This window comes from Dysidea avara, chromosome 3 (genome assembly GCF_963678975.1).
Source record: "Dysidea avara chromosome 3, odDysAvar1.4, whole genome shotgun sequence".
In the NCBI taxonomy this organism is placed as follows: Eukaryota; Metazoa; Porifera; class Demospongiae; order Dictyoceratida; family Dysideidae; genus Dysidea; species Dysidea avara.
In genome coordinates, this window is record NC_089274.1 from 32,885,641 (window position 1) to 32,904,114 (window position 18,474).

General features: G+C 36.9%; 2 protein-coding genes across 2 annotated transcripts; one reads left to right on the top strand and one right to left on the bottom strand.

Annotated features, from left to right (window-relative positions):
• Nucleotides 1–169: 169 nt before the first annotated feature.
• Nucleotides 170–4,261, bottom strand: LOC136250756 (uncharacterized). Its single transcript, XM_066043033.1, has 2 exons — nucleotides 4,139–4,261; nucleotides 170–2,350 (listed from the first exon to the last, which is right to left on the bottom strand). Exon 2 carries the CDS (start codon nucleotides 2,324–2,326, stop codon nucleotides 299–301), a length of 2,028 nt encoding a protein of 675 aa, XP_065899105.1. The 5' UTR covers nucleotides 2,327–2,350; nucleotides 4,139–4,261; the 3' UTR covers nucleotides 170–298.
• Nucleotides 4,239–15,522, top strand: LOC136250755 (uncharacterized). Its single transcript, XM_066043032.1, has 2 exons — nucleotides 4,239–4,391; nucleotides 11,346–15,522. The coding sequence occupies exons 1-2, from the start codon at nucleotides 4,245–4,247 to the stop codon at nucleotides 15,336–15,338; spliced, it is 4,140 nt and encodes a 1,379-aa protein (XP_065899104.1). The 5' UTR covers nucleotides 4,239–4,244; the 3' UTR covers nucleotides 15,339–15,522.
• The last annotated feature ends 2,952 nt before the right edge of the window (nucleotides 15,523–18,474 follow it).

Below are 18,474 nucleotides of genomic sequence, written 5' to 3' on the forward strand. Positions count from 1 at the left end.
TTCAAGATATCTCTGTTGATCTAAACTATAACCGACTGAAGCAGCTACAAGCAGACTGGCTGGGATCTGCATACCAACACCTCTCCATGAACCCAGCCATTGTGGTCAGTGGGTTTGAGAAAGCCGGTATCATCAGCAACAATAGTACTAGCACTTAACATTATACACATACAATGAACAAGTAAGTAATTTCATTATGACATAATTTATTAGTGTTTTTCACTTGTATACTTTTACAAACATACATACACTGCACAAATGATAAATTTTGTTAAATCTCTTGATAATATTTCGGTAGTCATGAATTAGTACTATACGTTGATGATGGTGATCCGTCAGAACTATGGTCACTATCATCCTCAAAGTCATCTTTATACTGAACACTGTCACTAGCCTTACTACTGGTTGGGGAACATGGTGTAGTGTTGCTGGTTGTATGGTTTGTATTGTCTGTTGAGATTGTATCAAGTGGTACAGCAGATGATGGTCGGTCCTTAGCTGACTGGCATCTGGATAGAGCAGCCTTCAAGTGTTTAGTGCTAAACATCAGGTTTGATATACGTGACTGGTTCAGGGGGTCCTCAGAATTAGTAGACAATGATAAGTTACTGTAACTCTGCAGTTCAGCAGGCGTTGCTATATTCAAGTGGTCGGGTTGTGAAGCAGGTGCTGAGGGTACAGCAGAAACCATGGGCGTTACTGATGGTGTAACTGACTTGACCGTTAACAAAGCAGTAACAGTATCATTTTGAGATATGATAGGTGCAGGTGACTTAACAGGTAACGACGACAAAGCATGAGTGTCATCTTGTGACATAGTAATGGAGTCTTTATGTTGCAAGCCTACACTAGTTGTGGATGGGATCTTTGTTAGTGTAGGCATATGTATATCAAGGTTTAGTTTAGAACGGTCACCAGTGTGTTCCATAGAAGTATTAATAAAGAATTGTTCACTAATTTGACTAACTGGCTCAGTTTGATGCTCATCATCTTGGTTAAGTGATGGTGGATCAACACGTGTTTGCGGCAGTGGCTTTGGTGACTTGGCTTTAACTTTTTTCACCTTTTTTTCACTCAATACTGAAGAAACTGTTCTGTTTCTTGGTGAGTACAACTTGTAGTGTCTACCAGGTGAGTAACCATGCTTTACAGGTGAGGTTTTAGGTGAATGTGACTTGGGTGATTTGGTACAACATTCTCTAATAAACTTCTTTCTTGTTTTACCCGATTTCTTGGCCACAGGTTTACTCGGAGCAGGCTGTGTATCTTCAATATTACTTATTTCTTTAGTCTGCACATAAGCATCGTTACATTCCTGTGTCGTAGGCTGGATACTTTTTGATCCCAAAAACTGCTCCATAACAGAAAGCTCTTTCATAAGAGCTCGTAGTACAGAAAATTCATGGCCTTTATTAATACCATGTGTGTTGTTTTCCAGATCAGCTGGTATTAAAGAAGGCTGACCACAGGAGGGTAACAGTACGTCACGATACTGGTCCCCATTCCAGTATTCTCTCCTTGGTTCACTATGAACATAACCATTAGGCCACACAACCTCAAGTATGTCTTGACTAGGTTTGGGTTCAGTCACTGCATGTGGCTCAGTTTGTTCATTAGTTTTGTCACTGAGATTATCACTGGTAGAGGTATAGAACAAAGGAGGTGGACATACAGTATGTAACTCAGTTGACTTAGACACTGGATCCTCTGTTGTAACTTTTGAACATTTACTAGAAGGTGTTGCCTTCATTTGTTTTGGTTTGTTTGCATCTTTCGGTTGCTGTACATTAGTAGCTCCTGTCATCAAAGAATCACTAAGTGAGTTACATTGATGTACACGTCTTAGTTTATAAGATAACTGTATCATTGCCACCTTAGTACCATCACTATTACACAGTTCATATATCTGCTTCAATTTACTGACTGGAACAATCGATGATTTCTGTTCCAAATGGGGAACTAAAATCTCAACACAAGTCTTCCCCAAATTCTTAGCTGGCAGGTACCAAGTGTCTTTTAACGTAACAATTAGAGGGAAGTATAGCTTTTGAGTCTCTTCTCTTGACAGTTTAAATGAACAAGACTTTCCCTTCTTGAAAACTATACGACTTTGTGAGTCCTTGAAACAAATCTTATTCACTATAACTGATGGGGGATAGGTTTGAAATTTCTCTTTGAGTCTTTGCTGTTTCTCCGGTGGAATATAACTAACAGTTAAAGAAGGGAAGTTGTGTAGTTTGAGGTTTACAGTTGGGAACAACCACGTTTCATCCTGAACAGGTAGTACATACCCAACCATGATGTCCAGTGTAAAAAAGTCATTCATTGTATTCTACTGCTGCCATGGGAGCTGAACATGAACACAAAAAGTATACACACTTTTAACACTTGCTTTTACAATTGACTGATAGCTACACAACTAACAAAGCAACATATACATAAGCATGAGACCTGATAAGCACAAAAAGGTAAGTTGTTCTTAGTATGTATTGTAGCGAAAACCTTAGAATACACACATTCTCTAAATTAGTAACTGTTGTATTAGACTTTAATTGTCTGTCAGTCTAATATACTACCCCTCACTTCCATACAAGTAGTCACTTATGGAAAACAGATAGCCTTGCTCTTGAAAACACTCAATTAAAATTTATACTAGCTATGTAACATAACATTTTGATTCACAGTTGCTTGCAAATATAACAAAGCAACATAGATACAAGTCAGGTAAACATGAAACCTGACAAGCACAAAAAGGTATGATACATAACAAACTGTTATACGGAAAACCTTAGAATACATTTTAAATCGGTGACTGCTGTATTAGATACAGTAGTTGGTACTTGATTCTCAGAGGCAAGAATTTTCATGTTACATATGGCCTACTATAGTGGCTGGTTGAGCCACATGTAAGCACTCACTCACCACATGTCGCTAATGTTGTGAAGTACTAGCCTTCATTTCATGCACTGCATTATATCCAAATTCTATGCCTTAACTCCAGATAGGAGACTAACCATTATAGGGAACACTTTAGCATGTTGTAAATTATTGTATACCACATATCACATGATTGGTCTAACCTTGCTGGCCATGATGGAACGCTTTGAGGAATACAGTACGGATGTTCATACATCTGGTTAGTCATTATATACTGATTAGAATGGCTAGCTGCTAGGTACAGAATAAATTTTGTTTTCTGTTGAGACCAGATTAGGAACAACACCCTAGGATTAGGAACAGTACCCCCCCAGGATTAAGAACAATGCTCCTAGAATTAGGAGCAGCGCCCCTAGGATTAGGGACTTTAGGGTTAGGATTAGGCAACCGTTTAGAAGTCAATTTAGTGTTTTAGGGAGGGTAAGTAAAGCTAGAGGGCCCTTTCCCTTGCATTGTCTTTGTTAGCGCTAGATTTTTATAGCTATAATTACTCACATGAGTGGTGATGATAGTGAAGCCAAGGGGGTGGCACTCCAATATACCCTGTACTCCAATCTTCGTCATCGGTCAAACTTGAAAAATAAGCCTTGACCCTTGACTTACACTAAAATCCACGCTTGACTCTTGACCAAATTCTTGAATATTTTCGTAAAATTACAGTTATGTTGTATCAATTGTGGTGCACACTTTACAAACGAAGCTTGTCTTTTGACCTACTGCAAATTTCTTGCTTGACTTTTGACTTTCATTTTGACCGAGGACGAAGATCAGAGTACAGGATATATTGGAGTGCCATCCCCTTGTGAAGCAGTAGTGCATGAGATTTATGGTCAAGGGTTGCTGGTTCGATTCTAGATCTACTTAGGTCAGTCTTTTTTTTGTTTGAGACTTTTTCAGCCACTTTTTTCTAAGGTCACCACAGCATAAAAACGCTTGTACCTTGAGCTCGAGGAGCTGTCACACTAGAGATGAACTAATTTTTGGACTGAAGCTGTGCATGGACATGAAAGGCTTTTTATATCTGTTCTATACAAGTAAAACATAGTCTAGGTTATATGATTCAGTATCAATTTAGTATCATTCAGCCTTCAGGAAACCTCGCAGGAAACAAGAGTCTTAATATAAGCTCGAATATATAAAGCTGTGGCCACATTTTAGTATAATACACGAAAACAACTAAACAATTAATGTGCAAACTTACAATTTATACAGCAACTTCGCCACCAGTTCTTTCAACATGGTTCTTCCAACAAACAAGTAGGAGTACTTTACTTAGCAATATACAGGTGCGCATTGTTTAGAGTGCAATGTTTGGTTCGAGGGGATTTCCGTCGCGGTTTTCTGAATCGAACGGGCGGAATCGAAGCAACGCTAGTTGGTGTCAAACAAGAATGCTGGTGAAAAGATTGATGCCTCGATTAATGCACGGCTCAATGCCGAGCTCGATGCAAAGAGTAAGTTAAATCATAATATTTATTGCTCGTTAAATATTCCGAGGCGAGTTCCGAGGTTTAACGGGTGCGGCCACAACGAGGGCCACAAGCATTAATTAGGCCACTCCAAATAAATTCTCTGTTTCCCGTCTAAAGGCATATTTGTATGCGGGCGGGTGGGCGGTCAATTTCCATAATAGAATATTGGCAGCTTTTCAAGCCGCTATACATAAAAAAGCTGCATAAAAAGTAACTTTTCTCTTAAGCGTCTGTCTTCAGTAGTACAGAGTACAGATATATCACTATTGAACAATTTAGCCTTGAAAATCCTGGCATTTCAAATTCATCTACTGTAACGTATCAACAGAGCTTCTACTCAAAAACAATTAATGAATGGAACAACTTACCCACTGCAATAATTGATCACGATGATTTGAACTTATTTACTAATAACTTACTAACATTGCTATAGACTCCTAAATCATTGTAGCTAGCTAATACTATAAGTCTTTGTAAATTCTTTTTTTTCCTGGGCACATCAGCAGAGCTGCCTGCCCAGTAATAATAAATAAATGAAATTTTCAAAGAAACCTAGGAAATTTCATTGGTGGCCCCAATGAATTTTTATTTTCATAGTATTTTCATTAGACAAATCAAATCTAATGAAAATAACCAATGAAAATTCTAATTTCATAGAGTATTCATTAGCAATAGTTTCAATGGATTTTCAAGTCTCGTAAAGTGTTGTTAGTACTGCATGGCATTCATGCAAATCCCAAAGCTACACTGTGGACTATACAACAGGTATATGAATACATTTCTGGTGGGGAGGGGGATATTGATACCTTTATAAGCAGGATTTTTTTAAAGCTTTGAAGAGACAGCTATTTCCGCTGTGTTGCTGATGGTTGACTGCTCTATTAGAGTATCTTTGTAGATTCCACCAATGGAATAATGTAGCAGAATTATGCTTTCACTGCAGTTGTGTATAGCTGAAGTTTACTTATGGAATTTGCATCCACTCAGACCATTTTGGTCAGGGTAGACCACTTAATTGCTAGCGGCCAGGCTAATTTTGGTTGACCAAAATCAGTCTAGTTGGACTGCATACTTTTGGTATCAAAATTTGGTCCGGCTGAACTGGTTTAATTTACCTGAACAGATGTGATCTTCATCATTAGTAAAACAGTAAACATGCCATACACATATAATGAAGTTAGCAGAAATTAATATGAAAAAAGACTGAAAATAGAAATAATAACTTGGGGAGATATTCGTTCAAGTAATTGTATCCTCCGCACAGTCTGTACACAACTATACACGAATACACTGTATAATACAGTACATAGTACTGTATATTTAATTAGTGTTTGGGTTTTTCTGGCCAAAAATATCACCCAAAAACCAGCTTCACCGTACCATCCTGACGCCTTTGCAGGTATAACTAAGAATTTTATTCAATGGAATTTTCTACTGACTGGCTAACTGCCTGACTGAGTAAATGCCTGTCTGATTCTTCAGACAAACGTAACTTGATTATGCTAAGGCTACAGTCTTGATTTTTTCACTGTTTTATGTTGCTTCATCCCAACTTCCGAGATGTGCCTTTTGCACAGTACATATAGTACGTACATCATGGACTTACCTTTGTCCTCTTTTGTGCCCCATTTCTTGCTGGCAGCCACAAGTGTCAATTTGCGGTAACACGATGGCTTCCCTACGGGAATCGTCCGTATTTTCCATGGTGACTGGATTGATTGCAGAGGCACTTCTACTGTTCTTCATTTGTAGTGCTGTGAAATGGGCTGAACATAGCTGAAAGTGAAGCTTAATTGCCACTTTCACTTTTGAGTCAGTAATTGATATTTGGGAGTCAAAAACATTACCTGTGGTGCTATCGATGCAGTATGTGATAATGTTACAAAGAAAAGTAAACAAACAAGTTACCAAGACTGAATTAGGGATTAAATGTCCACTAATATATCTGCAGGTGGAGTATAAATTAGATCTTCAAACTAATTTCTTGTAATGTGTGCTGCTAATAAGATGGGTATTATACTAATCCACACAAAAGTAGCCAAGTTGTGAAAAAAGGTGCGACCTTAAAAAGCAAAAATGGCAGCCAAGAAATGGCTGCAAAAGCTAATAATTTTAACCAAGAAATAGCTGCAATGATGATAAATGTTAGCAATGTCTTATTAGCATTAACATATTGCAATCATTTCTTGGCTGCCACCACAACTTTTTTTACCCAGGCTTTTAAAACCACACCTTTTTCACAGCTTGGCTGCTTTCGTGTTCTTGGTGTAATTGCAAGTTCCAAAGCCAGCCTTTGGTTGGCCCCCCTTTTAGCTCGCCTTTGAACTTTTCTCCCCTTTACTATATGAATCATCAAAGACTGCATGGCTATATGTATTTACGAAGAACTGAAATAAAATGAATTTTGAAGGTGTGAAGATACTGTAGCTGAACAGATTCAACTCATGGAGATGCCCTACCCTGAAGAAATTTCCATAGCAGAAATGACTAATTATTGTTCAAGCACTATCAAGCTACGGATACGCGAAAACAGAATTTTCTTGGTTCTGTAAAACAAGTATGTCACTCACCCGCACCGGCTGTACTTGGCCACGTGGCACGCTTGATATAGGTTTTTAATAATTTTTGTAGTACTCTAATAGAGCACACATTTATTCAATATAACATGTATAGAACTTTCACTGATAGATTTATGAGTAATCATTCTTGTGTACTAAACCAGAACTTTCATTTATAAGGTAGAAATTAAGTGAGGTGAGCAACCGACAGCAGTGGCAGAGTGGTAAGGGCTTGGGTATATAGGTGTGGAGGTCCCTGGTTCAAAAACTTGAGAATTTTTATCTGACAGTTTTTGTGCAGGTATTTTTTTTTTAGTTCCCAGTGACCGTTCTATTAGAGTATCTCAATTGTGCTTTTTCACATGTTTGGTTTTGCTTTAAATCTCCTTAGCTAATACTCTCAGTACTTTTACACCACAAAAGGTTTGCACTACAATAGTACTGTAACTTCATGTACAGACGGATTTTCAAGTTATTCTGTCAAGATTGTCCTGTAGACGTGACAACAAATCACTTTTACAATTTTCAAAACCATGCATAATTCTGTTGTTCATAGTTCAATCTCTATGAAAATTGGGCTGTAAATGTGCTGCATTATGCTCTTATACCCTCCAAATTTGAAGTCAATCGACTATAGAAGGCGCAAGTTATAGCGAGTGGAGCAAAAAGAAGCAGAAGATTAAAAAAAGCAAACGAACTTTGAAGGTGCATATCTCAGGGATGGCTGGGCAGATTCAACTCAAATTGGTAATAGAGGTGGCCTACCCAGAGAGAGTTTCTCCAGAAAACTGGTTAATTTCCTTTTAGGCACTATTGAGCTACGAATGCATGAAAATAGTGTTTCTTGATTCTTGTAAAATACACACTTGTCTGTCACATGTCCACACTAGCTGTACTTGGCCACACAACACACTATCGTGTGTCCCGGGCCCATGAAAAAACATCACCCAAAAACCAGCCTCACTTTTCCCTGATAGCGATGAAGCGCAGTATTGGTTAGATGAAATTAAACCCAAACAAGCCTTCAGATTGACCTAAAACACTTTCAACAAGTTGATATGATTTTTTTTTTATTATTAAACCAAATTTTCTAGTGACTAACTGACTGGCTGATGCCTGTAGACAAGCATAACTCAATAACGGCTAAGGTTACAGGCTTGATTTTTTTACTGTTCAGCCGGACATTTGCCATTTGGCATACCGCAGTATGTACAATGCTATTCTTCATGGACTTACCAGTGCCCTCCTTTGTGGCCCATTCATCTTTGCTAACAGTGAAGGTGTCAATTTGGCTGTAGCACATGATATGATGGCTTCCCGTCGTAACAGAAACCATCCGTATTTTCATAGCAGCTACTTTGATTGCAGAGGTGCTTTTCGAACAGTTCTTGATTCGTAATGCTGTGTAATGGCAAGAGCTCATGGAATCCTATAGACAAGGGAGCGTGTAACTCTGTGCACTACCAATACTATGGGCGAAATTCAAACATGGTGTCCAGTGTTACTGTGTATATAATTGGTTACATCATTCTTACGCGCAACAGGATGCACTGAATGGGCTGCTACTCCATCGTCTTATGTAAAGCTGCTTCGATAGGAAGATCGTCGAGTTGAAGGTAGAGCTTGGAATAGTCAAGTGGAGTAATTTAGCCTGATTTCATGTGATTAGTGACTGTAGAAAGACTGTCCTGCTAAGCCTGTGCTACTATTCCTCCATCGTTCCATTCAACTTCATTTCCATAGCTTTGCTTCATCACAGTAGAAACGTGACATATCGAGCATGCGCCTCCGCATAATATCCTAATTAGAAAATTTTAAAAGTTACTTATTATAGTACACGGCAGCCATGTTTGAATTTCGCTCTTTACAAAGTTACATGCTCCCTTGTCCATAGGATTCGATGCGATCCTGGTAACGGGTTGAACATAGCTGACAATGAAGCGTAATGGATACTTTACTTTTCAGACAATGATTAACAGCTGGGACACATGGTGCCATATTTTTCTTTTGATACGGTATGTGTGGGTTCACCAATCATAAAATTTTGTTTTCCAAAAAAGTTGTTTTCCAAAAAAGTTAACAAATAAGTACACAAAAAATGCACATAGGGATATAACACTTCTTATCGTTTTACTGTGATTTAATATCATACACTACTCCAGCTTGTTTTTTATCGATGTGCTATGGTCCCTACCCTAGTTGAAAATTCCAAAAAAAAATTGTATACTTGTACTGGTATATAATCCCAGCTTGAAATTTCATGTATGTGTCATGTGCATGCAATGGCAATGCCATACATGTCTCATAGAATAATACATGCATGTTGTAGTAAACAAACGTGTTGCATGCATCTTACACAAAAAATGACACTTGGTCGTTAGATAAAATACATTGTTTGATAACTCAAAGTTGTTGTGTGCTTGTGTTTTCCTTGTAACTCAGTTGTTAAGTTGTTCCCATAAGCGGTTTACCCTGACTAAGGATCAATCTTTATAATGTGTACAAACATCTGTGAATATTATTTTATTTGATTTGCAACAAGCTGCATGTGCTAACTTTCAAGGTAATCAAATTAAGGGTTTGTGCAAAGAGTGAAATGCATAAAGAATGTTTTGGCTGCCCATATCTTGAGAATGGCTGAAGCAATTTTGGTATGTAGACTGTTTGGTGGACAGCTGTATGGTGCAATTTAGAGAAGGAAGCATGGAGCAATGTATGCGTGAAAATAGCATTTTGTTTCTTAATATGCCTGTAGTGTGATAAGATGGCTTTCTTGGCCACATAGCACACTACTTGATGTTATTTTTAAATCAGTTTCCGCTGCTAGAGATGTGTAAATTTACTGAAAATTCAGAGAGTTAGCCCCTGCATGGTAGAACCTGTTGACTCTAGGGTTAGTCATGTACACAAATTGTCACATTTGGTGATTTTTGCAATAGCCAGTGTAGACGGGAGAAATCATTTCTTACTTAATGACTGAGTATCTTAATTTGACTATTTTATATTTCACTGACTCTAAAAGGCTTAATTACTTTCTCATCTCCACTAAGGCCACCTAAATAATAGTTAGACATCAAGAACCAGGGTTCTACAGGAGTTAGAAAACTTGAAGTCCCTGGGCTGTAGCGCCCGAGTGCAGTGAGGGCGCTACTAAGGGCCTGAGGGTTTTCTAAATCCCGTAGAACCCAGTGGTTCTTGACGTCTAACTTATTTAGATTATACCTCGTTATTGTACCTTGAGTTGACGGCTTCTTGTAAACGAGAAATGTATGGCCAATTACTGGAAACAAGCCTCTACATGGTGGGACCTCATCTAGAGACCCACTGATTATGCTGGCATAATTATGAGCATAATAGGTGCCTGAAAGCATTGAGCATAATGTTAGCATAATAGGAAGAACATTTGAGCCATACTACAAATCCTTGATGAAAAGATCGATATACTCTAATAGAACAGTCAATAACTCTAATAGAACAATCAGGCAGCTGACTGTTCTATTAGAGTATATCGATCTTTTCTGTCACATGCATTCTGAAGAGCAAAGATGTGCTTCAGCCACTTATTATGTGCACATAACTGCAAATTTATTAGCAAAACATAGGAAATGAGGCATAAAGCTTGGGCATAATTTGAGCATAATAGGTAAAATTTTTGAGCAGTGCAGCATAGCATAATAGGTAAAATTTTAGGCAGGTCCCTAACCTCAGCGTGGCTGTTGCTACCCGTTTAAATGCCCATGCATTGCCAATGTTACAGGCATGTTCTGTGTTTTGAAATAGGATCTATTGAAATACTGCTCAAGTGACTGGCCTACAACTCATTGTTGCTGTTGTTATGCCTCAACAGCTGCTTGTAAACAAGTAATGTAGTGTTGATTAGTACAAACAAGCCCATTACACCTCCCTCTAATTCAGTACAGCTGTTACTAGCCATTTAAATGCCCATGTGTTGCCAATGTCACAGGCACATAGTTATTGTAGTTATTGTGTTTCGTATCACCTCAGAGCGTGGTTTCTATTGGACATGAGTGTGGCTCTATGAGATTTAGAGACCACGTTTTCAGCCAATCAAATTTCAGTATCAAACTTGTTGTAGTCTAAGCTGCCCTCCGCATTGCCAAATTCCTTACTGTATCGATGGTTTCTTGTACCATTGGTAAGTTAGTAACTAGTTAAGTAGACTAAGCAAATTGCATGTAAATCAGCTAACTGGTGAACAAAAACATCTCCTCCATTAGCATTACTATATGAGCTAATAACTATTAGAACAATTTAACACACTTCAGGTTTCCAACATTCATTTAATGTAGCCAACTACAACATGCATACATATTATCTCTCTAAGCCAATGCATTTTACTAATACATGTCATACACAGGTCATCTTGGTAGCCATTCTAACTGTGAGCATTGTGATAGTGAATGCAACTACCTGTAGCCACAATATTACTGTCAGTAGTAATGGAACGCTCAACACATCTGATTGCTGGTATAACCAATATAATCCATGTTCTCATTTAACTGACGCATTGAATGCCACTAACTACTTCAAGAATGTGTGCATTTATGTTCTGAATGATGTTGTACTATCACAATCTGTTACTTTAAAAGATGTAAGCAGTATTATCCTTAGTGGTATTGACCAACAAGTTACGGTGTCTTGTGTTGAGCTGGTTGGTTTGTCTTTCCTTAACTCAAGCAATATTGTCATTTCTAATTTGATATTTGAGAATTGTTACACAAACCACACTAGCACCAGCTTTAACTCTACAGATTCACTATTGGTGCCATTACCAATGTATTCAGCACTGTATTTTTCTGGTTGTAATGACACTGCTTTGTACAGAGTAGCTGTCAGAAATTCAAATGGCACTGGCTTGACTATGTATGATGTGAATGGACTTGTTAACATTAGCTATTCTAACTTTAGTTACAATGTTCCTTATCATGGTATTGGTGGAGGTGGACTATATATAGAATTTACATATGAGAATCCCGAGTATGGTCATAATATATCACAAAACAGTACTGCTGATTATAGTATCTACCATTGTCACTTTGCCAACAATGTAGCTGATGTACATGGTGATAATGTCTCACTGTTCATTCGACCTTTTCAGAATGACCACTTGTCATTTAGTCGAGGTGGTGGCTTATCTGTCTATTTTAAAGGAAGTTCTAAAAACAAGAATATCAACATCAGTAATTGTGTTGTAGCTAATAATTCTGCTTATTGGGGAGCTGGTATATTTGCAGAATTTCAAGATCATTCAAATGGTAATAATTTCACTGTTGATTCCACTTCTATTACTAACAACAAATGTCCCAGGTTAAGTAGTAAAAGCAGCGGAACTGGTGGGGGAGGTGTCCGCACTGGTTTTATTTTTTATGATCCATCCACTATTCATAATAACTCTATATCATTAATTAAATGTAATATTTCAAACAATGCGGCATACTGGGGTGGAGGCGTTTCATATCGTACTAGTCCAGAGCAGAAAGTCTTTGCAGCTACTAATATCATATCCTTTACTGGCTGTACGTTTGATCACAACAAAGCTAGGTTAGGGTCTGCTGTTGACCTTACTGTATGGCATGGTTTACCTGTTGGAGCATACTCTGAGATTGTCTTTAACTCGTGTCATTTCTTAAAAAACAGTGTATCTTATTCTGATAAACATAGCAGGTTAATCGGAAAAGGTACAGTGTATGTTGATAACCTTCCGGTAGAATTCATTGGTTCAAATCATTTTAAAGGCAACAATGGGTCTGCTCTAGCTGTACTATCAGTGGGAATAGGATTTCACAATATAACAGAATTTTCCAATAATACAGGAGATAATGGTGGTGCGATTGCATTACTTGGTGGTAGCTGGATGACCATTAATGAAGGTGCATACTTGTTATTTGAGAATAACAAGGCTCATGACAAGGGTGGTGCTATTTATACAATGTCTATTGGAGAACACGACTTGATTTCTTCCAGGAATTGCTTCATTCGATATTATAACTCATCCACTTTGTTACCAGACTGGAATGCAACCTTTAATTTCACTGACAATGATGCTGCAGTTGCAGGGGATTCCATATACACAACAACTCTCCTGCCTTGTCTGTGGACATCATCTACTAATTCAATGTACAACTTGACAGATGCAATGAATAGTTTATTTACTGATAAACCTTTTTATTATAAACACTCAGACAAATCAGTTGAATATACTGACATTGCTACTGCTGCATCACAATTCAGTTGTAGCAAAGGATCTTTTTTTCCTGGACAATTGAAGAGTTTACCAATAAACATAACTGATGATAAAGGAAACAATGCTACAACTTATACCACCTTTTTTGTATCAGTCATTAAGAACAATGGTACTGTGGCACTTGATAATGACACTAAATATAGTTCAAATCAGATGGTCCGTCTTTTTGGTGAACCCAATTCAACTGCAGATTTGGTGTTACAAACAACTTCAACCACACCTTATAGTGTCAATACATCAGTCAATATAATGCATTGCCCACCTGGATTATGTCTTAAAGTTGATCATAACAATGAAACTACCTGTAACTGTAACTGTAGTTACCAGGGAGTATACAGTTGTGACATACATGTATACCAGTCTACAATTGCTCCATTGTTCTGGGCTGGTTATGTTAATAATAATCAAATTGGAAACGAGAAGTATTTTACAACTGCTTATTGTCCCAATGGATTTTGCAGTCGTACAAAGTATGAGTTTAAAGATTACAGAGAGCTGGATGTAGAGATATGTAAGCCACAAAACAGAACGGGAATCTTGTGTGGAAAGTGTGTAAATGGTACATCAGTGTACTCAAGTTCATATGTATCAGAATGTGGAAAGTGTCATAATTTACGGTATGGGAAATATTTTGGTCTCCTACAATATGCTTTGTACGAAATAATTCCCTTGATCATCTTTTTCTTGCTATTAGTATTGTTTAATTTCAGTTTAACGTCTGGTCCTCTAAACAGTTTTATATTCTTTGCTCAGGTTGTTAGCTCCATAGCTGCTTACAATCATTTGTTTCAACTGGGAAACACTGACCATATTCTAATAATTTATAGTATTTGGAATCTCAGCTTTCTCGATGTTATTTTACCATCTTACTGTCTTATGGAACATTGGACGACACTGGATGTGTTTGCATTTCATTATGTATTAGCAGTCATGCCACTTGTTTTAGTCCTATTAGTCGTGCTAATAATGAACTATGGAAGAGTGATCTGCTGTCCTTTATTTTGTTTACTCCATGTTCTTCGTTATTGTATTCCAAGATCATTTTGTAGGTTCTCTTTTATGAGTAATAAATCCAAGGATTTTTTAGTAGCATTGAAGAGTAAATTTTTCTACCCTGACTCTAAGGTGTTGCATGGGTTAGTTGCAGTTATGGTGTTATCGTATGCCAAGTTTTTGTCATTGTCTTTTCTCATGTTGCAACCATCCTATTCGTTAAAGAAGAACTGGCCCAATATCTCAAAAGATGGTGAATTTCGTTATCTATTAGATGGCTCTGTGACTTATTTTGGGTCAAATCACATCAAATATGCAGTCCCAGCTGTCATTGTGATTTTCATTTTAATATTCCCTCCAATGATTCTGCTCTTTAGGCCATTTCTATGGAAATATGAGAAAGTTGAACAGCTATTAAGAAGATTCCTACCTTTAACAAGAATTGACTTGTTTTTAAATGAATTTTATTCCTGTTACCGCCCTAACTTCCAATGGTATGCCAGTTTTTACTTTTTCTATCGTTTGGCATTGTTTTTTTCAGCAAGTTTCACGTTATTATCTCAACAATATATTATCCAGCAGTTGCTTTGTGCAGTGTTTCTGATTGTTCACTGTGTAGTTCAGCCATACAATAGAAGGCTGTATAACTTGGTTGATGGACTGATACTAGGAGTGCTGCTATGTTTGAGTTGCTTAGAAGGACATTATTTCTTTGTCAGTCATGGCATAGTAGAGGAACACTGGCCAACAGAGTACATAGGATTTGTGCTAGCCTGTATACCAATAGCATATCTAATGATTTATATGCTGTCGGTTATTATTGAGCGCTGCAAGTCAACCTACTATCAGACTTACCACAGCGGTCACACACTATTAGAAGAGGATTTTGACATGGAGGAGGAACGAGAAGAAATGTATGGTGTCAGTGATAGGCTCCCAAGTGTGTCACATACTCAGGAAGCTTCACGGAACAACAATGGCCAACAACCAAGTAATTACTCACACCAGAGACTGCATTCTGTAGTTGATAGTGAGCCTTCCAGGCTGGTCAACAGTACACCTCCCATGGCCACTGCTGCTAATTACAAAACATTTTCAGATCAACCTGACTAGTACATTTACTACATACACATATACACATGCTGTAAAAGTATGCATCATAGTTGTGTTTGTGCTATATGTCTATATTCATTATTTGTTATGCTTTTTGTAGCTATTATTTTTATAGTAATTTGTATATTAAAGGTGTAGTGTACCAAGTGGTATTGTTTGTTTTATAAATGTTTTTGATTTGTGAGAGTATTTCAAGGAATTTATACCATGCAGGAGGTATTCTGAATAATTCCAAATGTTGTTACGTAGCATGTTTGTCAAAACTTTAATGATATTTTTATGCACTTACAAATATAGTTATTAGTTTGGTGTAGTTATGTATATTACAATAGAAATTGCTACTTTCATATTGTGTATTACATGATGTACAGTGTACAGGTGCATATCTCATACATACAAAAGTACCATGTATACTCTATGTTGCTTCATACTTTAAAGCTAAGTATATAAGATGCATAACATGTAACTCTGATGATAATACATTACCAGGTAAGAGCTCTTATACTGCATGTTATGTTGTACATGTGCAGTGAAGATATCCAATTTTATATGTGCATAATTATGTTTATCTGTGCAGTGCTATAGTATATCTTGAGTAGATTAACAACTGCATGTTACTGTAGATGAGGGCTTGAAATTTGGCTCACCTTTTCACTGTGTATAGCTACTTTAATAAAACATTTGTGTTTTATTATAAGTGCAGCTGTGCCATCTCACTATAATTCAAGCACATCAGCTCTTGCACCTTCATGGTTATCACTATTAATTTTATTTAACAAGTCTATCTGTAACTGGGTCTACAAAAGTGCAAGGCATGTGGGCACATAAAAATTTATCTACATACTTTCATGACTTGTAACATTAATTTTTTGTCATATATGGCCGTGCAATTTTCAGCTGCTATCACACATGTAGACGACTTTATAATTACAGAGTTATTAGGTATGATGACCTGTTGTGTGACGGAGCCACATGCCAGGCCCGGTCACAACGACCAGAGATTGTGACAGAATCAAACTAATATCTTATAACCCTTTACTCACTGAAGAATCTAGTCTCACAATTATTTAAACAATGACTCCATTGATTATGACCTGGAATTATATTAGCAACCCACAAACATGCAGCTATTTGGCTGGTATGCAAGCAAATTTGTGTTTTACTGGTAGTATAAGATTCGTCACAAACAAGAGTCCATAGTAATGCAAACACACAACAACAATATAGTATCCATGTTGGTATGACAGTTACTTGTGACTATAGTTACTTTTTATATTCAATATAACAGAAACTGCATGAATGTTAACTACTAAACAACATCTCACAAACTACAGTATTCACACTGTCATTTGTAAACAGATTCATGATGTTCTCCCGATCCACAAGCATCTTATCTGCAGTAATGCTGGTGTACCTCACAGATGCCATTGTACATTATGTAGTACCTAATGGTCATCATCCTACCTACAATGGCTCACACACTTTACAATATTACATGAATGACATCACCAAATATTTCACTTCTCATGCAGAATTTTGTTTTTTACCAGGAAAATTTTATCTCAATGATGATTTAGTAATTGCCAATATCACAAATTTTACAATGCATGCCATTGGTAATAGGAGTATCATTTCATGTGACAATTTCCAGGTAGGAATAATCATCAGCAATGTTTCAAATCTTACACTACATAATATTGCCATTTTCCAATGTAGCAAAAATTATAGCCAGCTATCAAATACCTTTCATATCCACTATCGTAACATTCATCCATTTCATTGGATTGCAGCAATCCATGTACACTATTGTGTACCAGCTACAATAAACAATGTATCAATAATAGTTACTGCTGGGGTGAATGGATTACTTGCTGTCAATGTTGCTATGAATTTGACTAACCTAAAAGTACAAGTTGATTGTACAGCTCCACCAACCGGCTTACCAGTCACTGATGAAATTTTATTGTATTACTATAACTGGAGAGTGATTAAAAATCACTCAGTAACTGTCAGCGTAAAAGGTTATGTTTACAAACCTGATGTTTCATGCTCCACAATTTTGTCCCAGTGTGCCATGGATACAGTACTAACACAGTCAGAGTACAATGTTAATATCAAAGTACTTAAAAGCATATTTAGTGGCTTGTATAATGCTGCTGTATTGAAATATTATGGAGAATCAATTGATTCTGAAACCAAGGCTCGGAACTACCTCACTTTTTCTCGCTGTCAAGTTAGTGGTAACATTGGCAATTCATCTATTTCTCTTCTACAAATAGTCTTTCACAACAATGACTACATTTTCGGAAACAAAATAAAGATATACCGAAATCATTACAGTCAAATAAGTATTGCGTATTGTATATTTTTCAACAATACTGACATTAAAGCACTGATTGACATAACTCCAATAAACACATTGTCATCAAAAGTTAATACCACCATATCTAATTGCAATTTTTACAACCACCATGTTGCACATGTTCTAAGAGTAGTCAGTAGAGTACAAACTTTGTTGCAGTTCTCGCATCTCACAACCATATCATCCAGCAATATATCATTTAACATCATAAAAAATGGTGTAAACCTAATCCTATCAACAAATGGAATACTGATCTTTTCAAAATCTGTCATAATTAGAAACAACACATATTTCACCTCAGTTATTAAAGTACGGTTCACTGTGCTGAAATTTAGTGGACATTGTCAAATATTTGGCAATCAGGTTAAATATATTTTTACAGGCCTCGAGGGTTCATATTACCTATTAAATGAAAATTCCATAGTAAACGTTACTCAAAATCTGTTGTATGCTGTTATACAGCACAGATTGGCATATGATGAAAATGATCAAATTGTATGCATTTTTCAATTTTTAAGTAAGGAAGGTAACCTTGATAAAGTGGTAACAATGAATGAAACTCTGAATTATGCCATTGTTTGGTTTGAAAATAGATTTACCGCTCCTTCACACTTATCTCATAGCCTCTTTGATAACTGCACATGGTTAACTGATACAGCCTTTGATACATCTACAGCACAAGAAGTTTTTGGCAAAATTATGTCAATAAAGAATAAAGCTATTGGTGAAGATCGTATAGGCATAATTCCTTCATATATTTGTCACTGTACAAAT

Coding starts and splice junctions, on each gene's coding strand:
- LOC136250755 (XM_066043032.1), top strand. CDS start 4,245: ATGTTTGGTTCGAGGGGATTTCCGTCGCGGTTTTCTGAATCGAACGGG. Junction 4,392..11,345: donor TGCCGAGCTCGATGCAAAGA/GTAAGTTAAATC, acceptor TGTCATACACAG/GTCATCTTGGTAGCCATTCT.
- LOC136250756 (XM_066043033.1), bottom strand. CDS start 2,326: ATGAATGACTTTTTTACACTGGACATCATGGTTGGGTATGTACTACCT.